The sequence below is a fragment of the Ambystoma mexicanum genome, chromosome 3p, assembly GCF_040938575.1.
Source record: "Ambystoma mexicanum isolate Mex_15411 chromosome 3p, UKY_AmexF1_1, whole genome shotgun sequence".
NCBI lineage: Eukaryota > Metazoa > Chordata > Amphibia > Caudata > Ambystomatidae > Ambystoma > Ambystoma mexicanum.
In genome coordinates, this window is record NC_090925.1 from 266,195,457 (window position 1) to 266,211,778 (window position 16,322).

Genomic DNA, 16,322 nt, shown 5'->3' on the forward strand with positions numbered 1-16,322 from the left:
TAGTGAATTTTACTTGTGTAGTCAAAGGCACCAACCTAAAAAATCCAGGCCAGCTGTGTCCACACAAATAACTCATCTTCGTGGTCAGCACAACCTATGCTTGGAAAAGGGCCTGATGGAAATGTATTTTATTCATCTGCTTTGCTGTTCAGTGGATCAACGTTCAGTAAAATTACAAGTTTCTGTCAATTTGTGGGACTGTAGTTCCTTGCTATAAACACAGTTCTACAAATAGAAGGATTTCTTATTCCCCGCTATTAGCCAGGCCTGGAAACACGAACAGAAATCAATTGACAGTAAACTCGCTGGCAAAAGGGTCATGCTTGCTGGCCACGGACAGTGTGACAGTCCAGGATTTTCCGCTAAATACTGCACTTACCACTTTCAAGACATGGAAAGTAGTGAGCCCAGTCACTGTGCAGGTGTCTGAATGTTCATCGTCTGTTGCCATGGAGAAACATGGTTTCATTAAATCAATCGAACTTCTGGAATCCAGGGGAATGCAAATAGACCTGATAGCCACTGACAGGCATGTTGGAATAGCAAAGTCCATGCGAGAGCAGTACCAAACATATACAGTATACATTTGATGTATGGCACGTTGCAAAATCAATTTTAAAAAAAAAGTACCGCTACCGGTAGCTATCAGTAAAAAAAAGGGTTCCGAAAACATTTTAAAGTGGTCTCAGTCTATCAGCAACCATCTTTGGTAGAGCACAAAAACTTGTAATGGATCTGTAGAATTCTAATTGAAAAGTGGCATTCATTGGTGCACCATTGTTCCAACATAAACTCTTGGAGAGAAAACAAACATTTCCACGAATGTGGACATGGACCGTTGACTAAGGAGGTCGTAAGAAGAAGTGGTAGGTGTCAGGTTCCCCTCCTCATGCAGCACTGAAGAAAATTGTGTACGACAAAACGCTTTCAAGAGACCTGAAGGAAGTCACGGAATTCTGCCACACTGGAGATTTTGAGGTGTTCCATAATATTTGCCTTAAGTACAGCCCATAAAGGTTGCATTTAAGCATAGACAGTAGGGAGGCTAGAACAAGACTGGCTGTACTTGCGCACAACAAAAACATTGGGAGGGACCAAGCAAGAACTGCAGGAACTTTCGGGATGCTTTGTTACCACATGGTTTTTACAAAACAAAGAAAACAGTGGGTGGCCAAGCCAATATTCCTGGAAATGGATTTTGAATTTGTGAAAGATCTGACATTGACTGTGCTGACCATGCTTACACATGGAATGTCTCCAGAGTTTATTTCCAGGGCACGGACACAACGTTGAAAAAGAGGCTTGTCCCCCAAAACTTGAACTTGTTCAGAGGTTGACTTCCAGATTTAAATGATTTGTGGCTATCTTCACACATTTTTTTCACAAGCAAGTTTCAATATGTTACCCAATGTTTGGCCACTGCATCGATTAAAAAAATAATGTAATGGTATAACACTTGCAATGTTAATGTTCAATAATGTATTTTTATTTATTTATTTTTGGTGACGTAATTGGGTTAAATATGCATAGATGTTTTCATTTTACCTTTCATTTCTTTATATTGCCTTTCTTCTGTCATTGTATATATATTAAAACCTAAAATGACAATGTGATTATTTGAAGTATGTGCCTTTATTTCAAAATCATGGAAACGTTTTTGGGGCTTGACATTCTTGAGACACATGCTTTGCGATTCTCTAAATCTTTTTTAAAAGTCTGTGTAAAATGTTCATTACGACAAATCAAAAATCATATGTATAGAGCGCGATCACGTCTTTGAATACTTAACAATGCAACAGAAGCAAGATGTAATTTTGAAATTGTTCTAATTTATTGTGAATACAGAATAATCTCTGCTTGGCCTGCACATTGCTGACACCAATGGCAATGCTGCCTCCAGGCAGACTGTCACAGACATCCTCTTTGTCAATCACCCTCCAGATATATGGACTACCCACATGGCCTCTGTCCTCTCCCGTTTCTCTTCATCACCCATTAATAGACCCATTAATAGTAGGACCAGTTGGGAAGTACTCTTGTCTATCAAAATGGGCCCCTCTGGTTGACCCTCATCCCCTGCAATCCATGCAATTCCTAGCACTTGCGCTCAGGGTCTCCCCTTAGCAATCACCTAGCCCCTGTTGCTGTATCCCCCCCTGTTCCACCCTCCCACCCCTTTCCTGTGCACGTTCTCCTCTTTACCATGCACTTCCCTTACCACACTAGCACTCCACATTTAGCCAACCAGCACTCACACCCAAACCTCTTCCTCGCACTTCTTATTAATGCACTTGCCCTATCCAAATTTCAAATGAACTAGTAGGTAGGACAGCTGTTGTTATCTTTATCCCCTGTCCCAAACTGCCCCCCACCCTCACTTGTCGGTCTTGTGGCACCTTGAAATACCATTAGATGGCATTGCAAACATCCCAAAAAATAAATTAAAATAAAAGTCAAACAAGGATGGACAGAATGTACATGGTAGATCACATTTATTTACCATTCATGTTACAAGATCCACGAGAAGAAGTTGCGGTTATGCACATGGTGGCAATTATATCTATGGGGACCACCCACGAACAACTGACCTAAAGACACTCAGTGCACTTGACAATTATTGTACTGACATATGGCCCATTGTTATAAACTTTGATGTATAATTTCAATCATGAAAGTGGGATGTCATCCGTGGATGTGGCGATGCAGGAGGAGTAAGTATTACCAATAAAAGGATTTATTTTTATCTGTATGAAGTGGAGGTGCGTTCCTCTTACAGTAAACATTTTCTGAAAGGGCCATGGAAAGTGGTGAAAAAGATGGCATCCCAGATGCGCACATTCAGATTGTAATCGAACAATGGCCTATGTTCCAAATTGCCTCATCGGGACACGTGTGCCCTCTTTTCCCCCTACCCTATGCCCACACATCATGGATCCTACCAAGAAGTCCCACTTCCAGCCCCACCTACTCATTGGCATGCTTCCTTTTCTCACCTTCCCCCAGAAGCTCATTGTCTCCGGAGCTTTGGTCCTCTCCAGGCTGGACTACTGCAACAGCCTTTTCTCAATCTCCCGCTTGCCTCCATTTGCCCTCTCAAGCTAATCCAGAATAGGGCTGCAAGACCTAAAATCTCTGCACGTCCTCCCAGTGGCTGCAAGGATCGAATTCAAGACCCTCTTCATCAGCCACAAGGCCCTCTTTCGCTTTTGAATCATCCCCTATTCGTTTCACTGCTAATCACCCCACTGCCGCTGTGACTGGTGGCCTGATGAGCATGAATGTCACAGGTGTGAGAAACCTGAAGGTGTCTCCCTGTTTAGGCAGCTGGCCAGGATACAGCCATCGGTATTGGATCCAGTTCCTCGGGGTGGACCAGTGAGGGAGGATCACCTGGATGGAGGGTCCTCAGGGAGTGGGACACCGACAGGTGCGACGCAATATCCCCCTTCTTCCAATACCTTTTCCCAATCTTACCACGTAGGACATTCAAAACCACTGCCCCCCCTTTCTTAACACGAACACTTTCGCACGACACACCATAAAACGGACTAAGACCAGAGCCATTAACCTGACATGTCCCAATACAAGGGTCAGGCAGAGTCAGGCAATTGATCAGAACCACACACATCTGATGGCCCTTTCCCTTCCCCACAGCGATAAAAGGTGGAGCGAGAGAACACACTACGAGCATGGCAGACAGCACAACAAGACGGCAAACTGGGCGCGGCAGTTCAAGAGGAGGAGAAAGACGGCGGGAAGCGAGAGGGTGGCGAGGAGAGTAATGGTCTTGCCCTTTTCGTCACAGGCCCGTGGAACCTTTGAAGAAAAGAGCCTAAGACCGTGAGCAATAGGACAAGTGTCTTGCAGCGGATGTCCGTGGTACACAGAGCGTGTCGAAGTTGATAAGCGGGAGCGAGGGAAACTCCTGCTACAGTGGTACTGGCCTTGACTCCAGTTACGAAGCAAGCTCAGCGGTTCATCACAGCCAGTGAGTCGAGTGGAGAGCCGATAAGAGCTGGGCTGTGGTGAATGAAAGTCACAAAGTGGCAAGTTGAGCTAAGTTCAAGAGGGGAGACCAGCTGCAGAGGGAACCAACACCATGTGGGTGTCACTCCGAGACACTCTGGTCGATCCCTGTTTGAGTAAAACTACAGAATCCAAGAGGCCGTAGGAGAGCTGCCGAACGAGGCCAAGGTGGCCCTAATGGAGGTCTAGCAAAATCCCTGTACAATCGAAAGACTTTGATCTGCAAGCACAGTGGAAGTAAAAGGGAAGGGAATCCCACATTAAGAGAAAGCAAGGGAAGTGAATCCTGCGCTAAGAGAAAGCAAGGGAACTGAATCCCACCATAATTGTGAAAATAAAGAAGGGTCAGTGTCCAGAAGAGTGGGATCCAGGGGTGAAACCATCACCCAAAAATGTTCTGAGGGGTCAGTGCCCAGAAGAGGGGGACCCGGGGTGAAACCGTCACCCAAAGCATTTGTAGAACAGAACTTTTGGTGTTTGTTTGTTGGAACTATCAGGCCCTCTAGGGCAAGATGATTTTTATTGGCAAGAGACCTTTTATTGGAAAGAGACTTTTGGCCCATCGGAGAACCCGATAGCTGGGGCAGAACTGTTGACTAGTGCTGGGGAAAGCTCAAGTGTGTGCTGTGCTCAGGAGACCCACCTTGTCCTGTGCTGAAAACGTACGTAAGGGAGAACTCTGGCAATCACATTTCTTTCTTTATTGAAAGCTCTATCCCACACTCTTTTGTATTTAGCGTAAGGAACTGGTAATAGGTTTTGTTAGTATAGGTCTTTTATTTTGACACAACGCCGCAAGGTCTGCCTTATTTTTCATTTAATGGTTGAGGCTTGCTCCCATTTTAGATTTAGGTTTAGATTAGGCGTTTTTCGACCCTGTATTAATTGTTCAATAAACACCCTTGAACTGTGATCACTTGTGTCTGTCTTTACTGTTGTCAGCATGAGTTCCTTACACAGGATCCCAGGACCATCCTCCCAGTCAATAGCAGCACCCTTCCACCACACTTCACTGCCCTGCGGTCCCCCGCTTGATGGCTCACATACTGCCCTTGAGAGGCGCTTGTACTTGCACTGAGCTCGAGGTTCTCCTCTTTGGCTCCCCTTAGCACTTCCTTCCCGGTTCCTCCTCCAGCACTTGTCCACCCCTCTGCTCCTCCTTCACCAGCACCTCTTCACAATGCACTTGCACGGGAAAATGCCACAAGGCCTGGTAGGACAACGACAGTATATTACTGTTTTGCCATTGTTATTATTTCCCATGTTCTGTTCCCATCGAGCATTGTGGCGCTTTGAAACACAATTCTGTTGTGTAAAGCGCCTTACAAATACTCAATAAAATCAAATAAAAACTACATAAATAAATACACCACATAGAATTCCTGGCTTGCAGAAATGGTCACTTCAAGTGCGATAAAAGGCTAGAGACACAATAGGTATGAGTACACATGGCCTGAGTCATGGAATGTTTTGCACGGTACAAAGTGACTTTGCACTGCCAACAAACACCCTGGTTCATGGAACAGTGCAAAGTATCTTTTTGCCGTGAAAAGTCACTTTGCATAGTGCAAAGAATTCCATGAATCGGGCCCAACGTTTTAAAGCCTTACCTTGTGGTGCGTATGGCTACGTGACATGAGAATAAACTCATGGGAGACATATGTAGTGTGAGCATGCAATCTCACCCAGTATCACCTGATGGTACACAGGGCTGCTTCAGGTGAGCATGAATGGAGATGAGGGAATTATAGTAAGAGGCGTACAATATATGCCAGAAATGTACGTAGCAAACAAACAAATCAAGGGTCGAACAGGGACTTAGTAATGAAGGCCTGTAGGTTTGTAGGAGACTAGTCGAAGGGGTATGCTTTGGGCTATGAAAGAGTGCGGGACGAGCGAGAAGGGGTATAGATCTCCTATACTTACAGCGCAGAGATAGCCCTATAGGTGACAGCAATGCATAATGTTCTAGTGTGTTATCGTTCCCCTGGCACATATTTTAAATCTCTGTTTTGAACTGTACTTAGTTTTCTAAACCAAGTGTCAGAAGCAAGGTCTTATGCTGTATCTTTATTTTGTGGCATTCTTTCTCCAAAATGTAACCTGCCTCTCCCTTGCTTAGATCACTGAATACAGGCTGGCATTGTTATTTGTCCTTTAATGAAATGCACTGACAGTTCGAAGGACACAATGGGCCTCATTACAAGTTTGCCGGTCCGGAATTAACGGTGCCGGTAAAACTATACCGGCACCATTTTCTGGACCGGCAAACTACGAGTTCTGCAGGCGTGTGCCATCCTGCAAACAGGTCTGCCCTGGCGGGCGGAATGGCACCGCCCGCAGGCGGACGCAGAAACACTGGCACCATTACGACATTCTGCTGGTGTTTCCGCAGTCCCCATTCCCATGGAGAATGGGGATTAACAGAATTCCGGCGCCAGGGTTTTACTGCCCTGATTAATCTGGCAGGTCTGGCGCCGGTAAATCACTACGGGGCCAGTGATAGCCTGCCGGTTTTACCGGCTCGGCTACCGCCAGACTCGTAATGAGGCCCAATGTGTCGAATAGCTGCAAAGAATTGATAGCATTGACTATATTGAAAGTGGACATACAAAACTTCAGTTCCTTTTTCAGGGATCTTTATTTCAGAGCGGTTGTTCTGTTTGACATCGACAGAATGGAAACCCCCTCAAATTATGTAAGCGTAACTTACATAATATCTGGCCGATTGAAAATGGCATGTGTGCTGTGCGCTGGATGACTAACTATGTGACGGACTAATGTACTTTTTGATGAAAAGAATGCACATTGTACGTTATGTTCTGTTAAAGAATATTTATAGTGCACGCTATAGCCACTGGAGTGTTGCACTTGCGGATTGTTGTGTCTTTAGCAATCATATATTCTGTGCAGAGTTGTGGGTTGTTAGGTGGCCTATATTGTGGTGATGAACACCTGCACCCACAAGCTGGGTTCAGGCTAGTGATGTCTACACCATTTTGTCCTGTGGCATATCCAGGTGTGCAGCCAACATTGTATCCCTGGGCCCGTTAGGTGGGGGCAGAACCTTTTCCCTGTGCCCTTGGGCTCCCTGGCTTATCTGTTTGCAGGGTTGGCAGGGTTATCTGTTTGCTCGCTACTCTTTCCACTTCACTTGTAATTCCCTCTGTCTGTGGTTCAACCTAAAACGTTCCTATCTCTGTCCATAGTTTCAGGTAGGGGCCGCTATGGGAAACGGGTGCACCTGGGTCTCCCTCCCATTCAGTAGTCTGACTACTTCTGTGCACTTCCCTGCATGTCGTGGTATGACTGGCTCCCCCCACCTAAACAGTGCACATTTATTTTGTCTGACATAGACCCGCATTGTAATCTAGTTCAACTGTCAGCCTAGATAGTGATCCAGAGCGGAATCACTGCCTGCATAGTCTGATCAACTAAACTTACACTTCAAATCATAAAGTGTATTATGTTTTGTTTTATTTGGTTTGAAATTTGTTTTATTTGTTTCATGTGACTATGTGATGTTTTGTTGCACATAATTTCAAGGTACACCTATTGTATTGTGAACTCTGATGAGTATTTCCTTTCTTCCAGTGGTGTTTTATTTTAGAGTATCTATACTTATCATGTTTTTCTATATAAACCTATGTATTCACAGTCAATTGGGGTCATTACGACCCAGGCGGTAAGTACACCAACTTTACCACCATGGTGTAAACTACATTTACACCATGGTGGATGGCGGATTTACCGCCCCATTCCAAGGTGAGTGGGGCGGTAAATCCCCATTTCCCATTTACCCTTCCCCATTCCCATTTTTGCCCCATGGGGCATAATGGGAGTGGGGAAGGCGCTAATTACGGCACCGTAAATTACGGTGCCGTAATTAGCACCAAGGCGGTTTAGCACCATGGATTTTAACGGCTGCTAAAAGCAGCCGTTAAAATTGGAATCAGGCGTTAAGGGTTAACGACGGCGTTAACCCTTAACGCCTGAGTTGTAATGAGGGCTAATGAATAAAATGGACCCATACAATATCCCTTTTCATATGTCTCCATTTATAAGGATGAATGTGTTCCCCCTGTATTAAGGGGAAATATATGAAATTAAGCTTCTAAGGTTTCTTGGTATTACAACGAACCTCCTCTCTTTCATCTTCAGTTATGTATCCTTAATAATTCTTTTATTCACTCACTTTTCTAAGAAACAATGTTGTGATTTATTTACTGTTATACACTGATACATTGTTTGAATACTATTATAAATGTTGGGAGCTCACCTATGTAATGTGCTACTCCCCTGTCTTGACATCTGTGTGGTATGGGTGTTGCTCATCATTTTCGTTTGGTACTGAATTATAGCTTAACTTGTTAGCTAACATACTTTAATGTGTATATTCGATTATAACGGCTCCTGAAAAATATTCTTTTATTCTGTCAATTACATAGCCATATTCTACCGTTTTGTGCATGCCATAGTTTCCAGCTCCCATCTGAGGAATTCTTCAATCAACATTGGACGATAATCATTAACGGGGCTTCTTTGATTACCGCTATGTGGGACGATCACCAGGGACCAATCTGTCCTTTAGCGGTAGCAGCAATAGGGAGCAACCTGTCCGCACTTATGATGTGAAAACGAGCTCATGTGACGGCGTTGCGTTTGAAAGTCAAACGACTCCTTATCGTCTGACTAATGGAAGTGTGTGTACGCACACTGTTGAATCCACGTCTACAAAAATATGCATGGATTCCTCTTTTGTCTAGGGAAAGATCATAGTCTATATTTGGATGCAAAAATCTTATATGCAAAAAAAATGTGTGTGTGTATGTTTATCCGGCTTTACAAATCCACACTGTTGAACCCACTGCAACTGAATTTTGCATAGATTTGTCTGGGGCAAGATTGTAGTCTATGTTTTCGTAGACCCCCTCATTTACTGATGCTCACCCTGATACACTCCATTGGGTTCTAGAAAGAATAAAAATTTGGAAAAGTTTTTGAAGCAAAATGTTCGATCTGTTGGTTATTCCTTTGAAATGTATTACTACTCTATACAGTTCGAAATTGTTTATTAAAGCATTTTTAAAGGGAAATAAAACAAAACAAAAATATTTATTTTTGCACGCCACTCCAAATATGGAAAATGGCAAGGTTACAGTTTACTTAAGTTCATTCACAAAAAGAGAGCACAATCAATCAATCTTTCTTGGACATTTTCTCAAATGTGCTGAAGCCATTGAGTGACAGAAACATGGCACACAAAAAAATTAACATCACTTGGAAAAGCATTTGATGCAAAGCGAAAATCAATATCAAGAGCTTCTGAAACACAACAACAAACAGCAGCACTACTTGCTGACAAGAGGACAAGCGCAATATGCTCCAGGGCACATGAAACACCACTCAATCAGGACACAGGCAATGTCGGGTATCCCAGCTAGTTCTCTTTATAAATGCAGTCTGTCTCTATCCCACTTGAGTCTGGTTCACGTGGGCTCTTTCTTTAGTACAGTCTGGATTATTTCTCTCTTCTCATCCCCCTTCCACTTTGTCTTTCTTTCCCCTTTCCTATATCTCTCTCTTTTTGTTTCCCTCTCTCGTTGTCTATCTCTTTCTAGCCATCTGTGTATGTTTGCATCCATCTATCCTCCGTGCTATCTCATTCCAATTCTCTTCCTTTCTCTCCCTCTATTTCCCTCCCCCTCTCTTAATGGCATTGTTTTTCCTTTCACCATCTCTTCAGCTTTCCACCCCTCTGATTCTCGCCCTTACTCCCCGCTTTCTCTAATTCTTCCTTTTCCTCTGTTTGTGCATTAAGAGCTTCACTGAGATCCTTCTCGCTATCATGTCTCTCCCTCGATCTCTCACTCTTGGATTCTGTCTTGCTTTCTGTGCCCTCTCCTCCCCCCTCTCTCTTTCTCTCTCTCACTCACACTCTTCTTATCTCTGTCTATGGTGATGGCTGTGCTTCAGTGCAAGTGTCTAACTGAGATCCTCTTCTAGATCTGTCATCCCCAACACACTGAAGGTATCCTTGGAAGGGGAGGGGCTGTTTTAGTAATCATTTGTGGCGTGGAATGCAAGGTAAGCCGAATTTCTGACTTTGTGGAAAGGACAGACTCGTGTGGGGGGAGCTAGGGCTGTTTATGTAGAGAGACCAGCTTTTCAGAATTAAAAAACATACAAGTAGGTGTAAAATTTGAAAGCGGCTGCCAACATGAAAGGAGGACTACACTTCAGTTGCTTGGTGTGGTGGAGGCAGACAAATAATTTTCTCTAAACTATAGTGTCATAACTTTGTCAGTGTTTGCATAACTTGAAATGCTAATCAAGTTCATCTAAATTAAAAAAATACATTTTCTCTATGGCGAGTCATTAAAACGTTATTGCAAAGAATTGATTTTACATAGTATCGGTGCATGATTCTTTCAGCATCTCATTCAGAGAGATGCGAAGGCAGAGAGCCAATGGGAGCAGAAATCCGAAGTGGCAGTGTTCGCACTTCATGGTCTACAACTAAGTTTTTTTAGTTCCTAGGCGGTGACGTCAGCCAACCTCCCTGCCAAGCTGGGAGTGAGGGAATTACTTCATGAGCTAACCCATCTTCCGCACCACGTAAACAGTCAAACCATGCTATATTCCCTCAACTTGTACAACGGCCACAGCACCATTTTCCAACAGTAAAAAGCAAAAAAAAGATTAGTATCTCGGACAGAAAGTTACGGTGCTAATAGCTACAGCCCCTCAATTACGGCTACCCTTGAGTCCTAGGCCTTTACCAGGCGGTAATACCGCCACCACCAGGGTTATTGTTTAAATACATAGGAGACGTTAAGATGGTTGTAACAAGCCTGCTCAGTTTAGTTCAGAAATTACTTGTGTATGATATTTTTGAGTTGAGGTGTCGCATTTAGAAATGTTTGCCTTTAATTTTATCTTGAACTATTAACACTCTATGGTATGATAGAACATGTATTAGAGAATAGCTGTATTGGAAAGTCAGAGTTCCCTCTTGAAGTAAACTAAAAAATACCACATTAATCATATGGTTTTTGATTTTTAGGAATTTGAAAGTGTGTTTTGTGGGAAAACAGGCAGACGTCTGAAAGTGTCTCGATCAGAATCATTACCTACCTGTCCAGTGCAGGAAAATATACAGGGCAACTCATCGACAGAGATCAAGTAATTTGATATCAAGGTGCAGCCTTCTTGGAAACAACTGTAAATGAACTAGCAACACTTTGTTTTGCTGCCACAGGATGGTGGACTGTGCATGCACACTCAAAACTGACAGCAATTAAGTCACTGATGGTATCTCAGTCACTTGCACAAACATTTTCTACAAGAAAACGGTCAGTAAGTAATCAGAATCAGTCTTTCTGTTGAAATGAAAAATAACTGAGCTACTATCTATTTATTAGTATCCTCTGAGTCTTGGGGAGCGGAGGCACTGAATTAGATCAGTATGTCTCCCGTTTGATACCAGATTTCCATCAGGTTATTAATATATAATTTGTTGTTATATAGATGCATATTTATTCAGCCTTAAAACTATTTAATTTCTATTGTTTCTGCATCTGTGCCCTTATAATGTGTGTTCCCCTCTGGGCACAGTAAGAACAATTAATTTGTTTTTGAATGTAGATTATGCAATTGTCTGTCACTGTACTTCATGATTTAGATGTGCTGTGTGTATGACAATTTTAAGTCCTAGTATACCACAAACATGCAAAAGCTGTTCGCATCAATTTGAAAGAAACTTGCTATTTCAAATAAATGATTTCCAATCATTCTGTATGATGAATCGGTGCAGATGTGGTATAAAAACAATCTTTTTTACGCGCACTGCATATTTTCATATTATAAAGTAATTTCTTTACTTGCTAACAAACTACAATGTCTGGGACAGGACAGGTTTTCATGTACTGAAAGTGGCTTTATTCATTTCTTACAACAGATGATGCTAACAGGTTTATTGTACATACAATGTCACCCAAAAAATAAATACTATTTTTAAATCACGGATATTCACAAGTTTTCAGCAATTTATTTTCCAAAATAAAAAATAATCAAATTGAGAGGGTATTATAAAATTTCACATTAAATACCTGGATTTACATCAAATATTTTTTAGATGTCAATGATTTTTTGTGTGTAAAAATAAAGAACAAAAAAACCTACCTTTATTTTTACATTTGCAGTAATGTGTGATACCACACAGTTTTTCATCTTCGTCCGTTGACAGTAATGGGAACGCTTGTGTGGGTTTGCCAAAATGACACAATAGATCAATTATCCACACAATGTTATTTATAACATGAACATATACAAAAACTCTTCTTTGAATTGTATTTATATATATATATACACATTGCCGCTCTTACAGAATTTGGATGCAAGAGGTTTACATTTTTTTTTTAAAAATGGCAAACATGTCAAGTTTAGTTTGCAGGTTCATGTCTGAATCCACATGCGAAATAAATCAATAAATCAGCACCAACAAACTGTAAAATCGATCCAAACTTTAGTAAAAATTAAGATGGGAGATTCAAAATTAAATTATCTCGTCAATAGTTTTGGCAAAAATGTTTTGTAATAAAGTGTTCTTACGTTGTCCAAACAAGATTGTGTGGTAAATTGCAATCATCAGATGTTTTCCTATTTCACCCAGCTGAATAACTGATAGATGTCCCATTGTATGTATTTTTTTAAAAAATAAAAGGAAAGTAACATCTGTCCATATATCATAGGATCCGATTTCAAACAACTTGCTGCTTTGTTCAGTATTGAGTCACTTTACTTTTTTCCCCAACAGCTGTGTATTAGGATTTTTTAGATTTTCCTGCTGCAACGGATCCCTGACAAGCTGACGTGTCACAGATTCCTGGGGTACCCTGAGCCCCAACAGCACCTGGTGTGCCAGAATCACCTGGGAAGCCAGGCTCCCCATGAGCTCCATCACGGCCATCCCTGCTAGTTCCAGCAACACCTTGCAGTCCTTAAAAGAAAGAATACAACAGTGTGATACTTTATACACACACACGAGACATCACACACAAATAACAAGAGATTTAATTGTAGATTGAATACAGTGATAAACCCGAGTTTACCAGCAATAACCTTAATTTTAAATTGCTTCCTAGTTCCGGAATGGATCAGAAGAGCGTACAGGCTATTGGTTAGAACTTAAGATTCACAAAGCCATGACCACTGCCTGCCCTTTAGTAAAATATGTTTTCACACCGTTTAGCAAATATGTGACTATGCTGCTGGTTAAGCAGTTTACTCCAATAAATTAAGATAAATGCATTTTATTGGCTACATTGTTTAAGTCTACACAAAACAAATTTTCTTTAATACTATTTTATATAAATACATGTATATTTTATATTAATATGATTCTTATATATTGCTTCAGTGAACATACTAACCAACATACATGCTGCCAGCTAGAGGTACAAAAAACTCACATGTAGGGGTCCAGATGCAGTGATTCGCAAATACATGCTTGATGCCATACATTTATTTCTACAATAGCCAAGTTTTTATAAAAAAAAAATTGAAACCGTAAGGATGTACACAGAAGTGTGAAACACATGTCAACTATCTGTTGGGTCTTATGAATCTGTTTAGATTAGATACACATTCTATACACAGACACAGGAATTGTATCTAGGGCCTCATCACGAGTTGGGCAGTAACCCCGGCAGTATTCCCGCCGGGGCTATTACAGTTACCACCAAACTCCCAGCGTTATTAGTGCTGGATCATGGGTTTGGCCGAACGGTAAGTCCCTATTCACCATTGGGCCCAATGGGGAATTTTCGGTGCTACTACCGTCGGCGGTTAGGTTAAGGGTTACCGCCAAACTTGTGATGAGGCAGATAGTATGCAAACATGAATTGTCTCGCTCAGGAAGAGAGACTGTGTGGGTGTGTCTGCGTGCGTGCGTGCGTGGGTGTGTGTGCAGGGTTCAAAATTTCTGGGAGCTATTTAGGTCCTGAGTATATCCTAAAATAGCCTGGTTAGCTTGACACCAATAGCTGCCAGGAGATACTTTTGGCTCCCCAAGCCAACTGGTGCCACACAAAAATACCTCTCTGACACTCATTAAATGTGTCTTTGAAAATTGTATAAAAGAGGATTTGGGAAACCATTACAGAACATTGAAAGCATGATGGGTCATAGGTACTTGACACAAAACAGCAGCAGGGAGAGAGAGAGCGAGAGGAGAGAGAGAAAGAGAGAGAGAGAGAGAGAGCGTTGACAGCAGAGAAACATGTGCGACAGTAAAGAGACACCAGTGATGAATTAAATAACCAGACAATGGCGGTTATGGATGTTGTAAGAAACATAGTTAATTACTAACTGAGAGTTGAGAAATAGCAAGACAGAAGAACTGAAAGGAAGAATATGTACAGAGGAAAGAAAAAGCAATATAAATAGGAATTGAATGTAAAGTAAATGTGAAACAACATGGCAAGAGACTGCGAGAAATGAACAGAACGTGTACAAGACAGCGCAAAACAGAAATGTAGTAGTAGAAAGAGTTGAATATGGAATGCACATTTTTGGTTGCATGCAACAGTTTAAAAAATAAAAAAGCAAGTGCCACCATCTTTCAGTCTTTTCAGAGTTGCTTTTCTAAAACATCCACTCGTTATACAAAAGTAGCATTTTTTTGAATGCCTGCATTTATTGTAATCTTCGTGTGCTGATCATTTTTGCAATTAACTATTAATCGTTCACCCACCTGAGAACTCATTCATGAGACTTCAGTTTGACACCCAGGAGCTACTTCAAGTTCCTGCTTCGTGAATTCCAATTTCCAACCCGAGGAGGGGGCGCGGGTGTGTGTGTGTTCGTGTGCGTGTGTGTGTGTGTGTAAGCAACCCATAACACAAAGTTTATAGAAACTGTTAATGAGGAAATGGTCGATTATTTGGCCCGATTACCACCATCAGTAATTACAGTTACTGTTGGTGGTAATCACAAGGGGCCACATCAAAAAACAGGATTACTCAGTGGACGTCCATAACACATGTTGAGTTAATGGAATACCACCAGTAGTATTGCATTAAATATGCACACATAATTTTTTTAAAGTTACATTTTGTAACCACTAATAGAGGGTCATATCAATATGGTGCAAATTGGTATAATGCACACAAGGGTCATTATTGACACTTATCTGCATCACACAGCAAGAAGGTGACCCGGTAGATATCAGAGATGCCTTTTTGTCATCCCCTTTGAGGGTCTCCATTGAGGAGTTTTGTTCCTGCAGTGAAGAAAAGGGCTTGAACTCCCTTTGCTGCAAGAAAAATCATGTAGACGTATAGGAGGCCTGCTACAATATTTACCTCATTACATGGTAATGTGACAACTTGTAATCAGACAGTATTTGCAGCAGGTGTTATTGGCCATCATTACGAGACTACTGGCCGGTTACCGGCAGTCTCACCTTACCATTACTGACGCCGATATCCCAGTGTTACCGGGATATTACGGGCACCGGCAACGGTAGTAGGTTCTGATTCCATGGATTCCCATCAGACTCCATGGAATGGGAACCACTGAAGCACCAGCACCGTTGTTAATGGTGACGTTGCTTCAGTGATTTCTCTACCGCTAGGGGACTGAACTACCGACAGGTCAAGCATGCCGGTAGTTCCCAGCCCCTATAATTCATCCTCATTCTATGCATTATTTTACCCACCTCACTCAGATTTGTGAAAATTAAACTGCAGTGTGTGTGTTTGCGTTCAGCGCTATTGACTGTGGCAAGGTTAATTCATCTTCGCTTCATTGAACCTGCTTACGGTTTACATGTTGACCATTGCCAGCCTGTTCATTCTACCATGCGTTTTGTCACTGCAAATGATCACTCCCTCTTGTGTAAAATATTATTTTTGGCATCATCCCCCCTGATTGTGGATGCCAGATGATGCTGGTTAGGGCAACACAGATTTGTCTTATTTTGTTTAGGTTGCCCTCCTATCATGCCCCAGACATCATTGTCATGAAAAACAACCAAATGATTGTAAGGCCATCCAAATGTAGGTCCCTCTTAGGAAGACGGCTGGTAACAGGTGGGTTTGTAGTTCAGAAGAAGATAAAGGAATTGTTGTGGCTGTAGCAAAGTGAATGTATCTGGCGATTTGTGGCAAAAAGTGGTATGATGTGCTTTCACAATGTATGCATAGCTCCAGATCTTTTAAAATTGCAATATAGCTGCAACTGCCAAAATAAGGATCTTTTTTATGTAAACTCATGGATGGGTTTGTAGCTAG

The 16,322-nt window shown here is 42.0% G+C and overlaps 2 protein-coding genes across 2 annotated transcripts in view; one reads left to right on the top strand and one right to left on the bottom strand.

Annotated features, from left to right (window-relative positions):
- TCFL5 (transcription factor like 5) overlaps positions 1-11,363 on the top strand; it is a 1,268,784-nt gene extending 1,257,421 nt beyond the window's left edge. Inside the window, exon 6 of the mRNA XM_069650771.1 lies at positions 11,093-11,363. Coding sequence (XP_069506872.1) covers positions 11,093-11,215 — 123 coding nt within the window. The 3' untranslated portion in view covers positions 11,216-11,363. The remainder of the gene's footprint in view (positions 1-11,092) is intronic.
- A 581-nt stretch (positions 11,364-11,944) lies between these two features.
- Positions 11,945-16,322, bottom strand: part of COL9A3 (collagen type IX alpha 3 chain) — a 322,714-nt gene continuing 318,336 nt past the window's right edge. Inside the window, exon 32 of the mRNA XM_069650770.1 lies at positions 11,945-13,027. Within this exon, the coding sequence (XP_069506871.1) occupies positions 12,852-13,027 (176 nt within the window). The 3' untranslated portion in view covers positions 11,945-12,851. The remainder of the gene's footprint in view (positions 13,028-16,322) is intronic.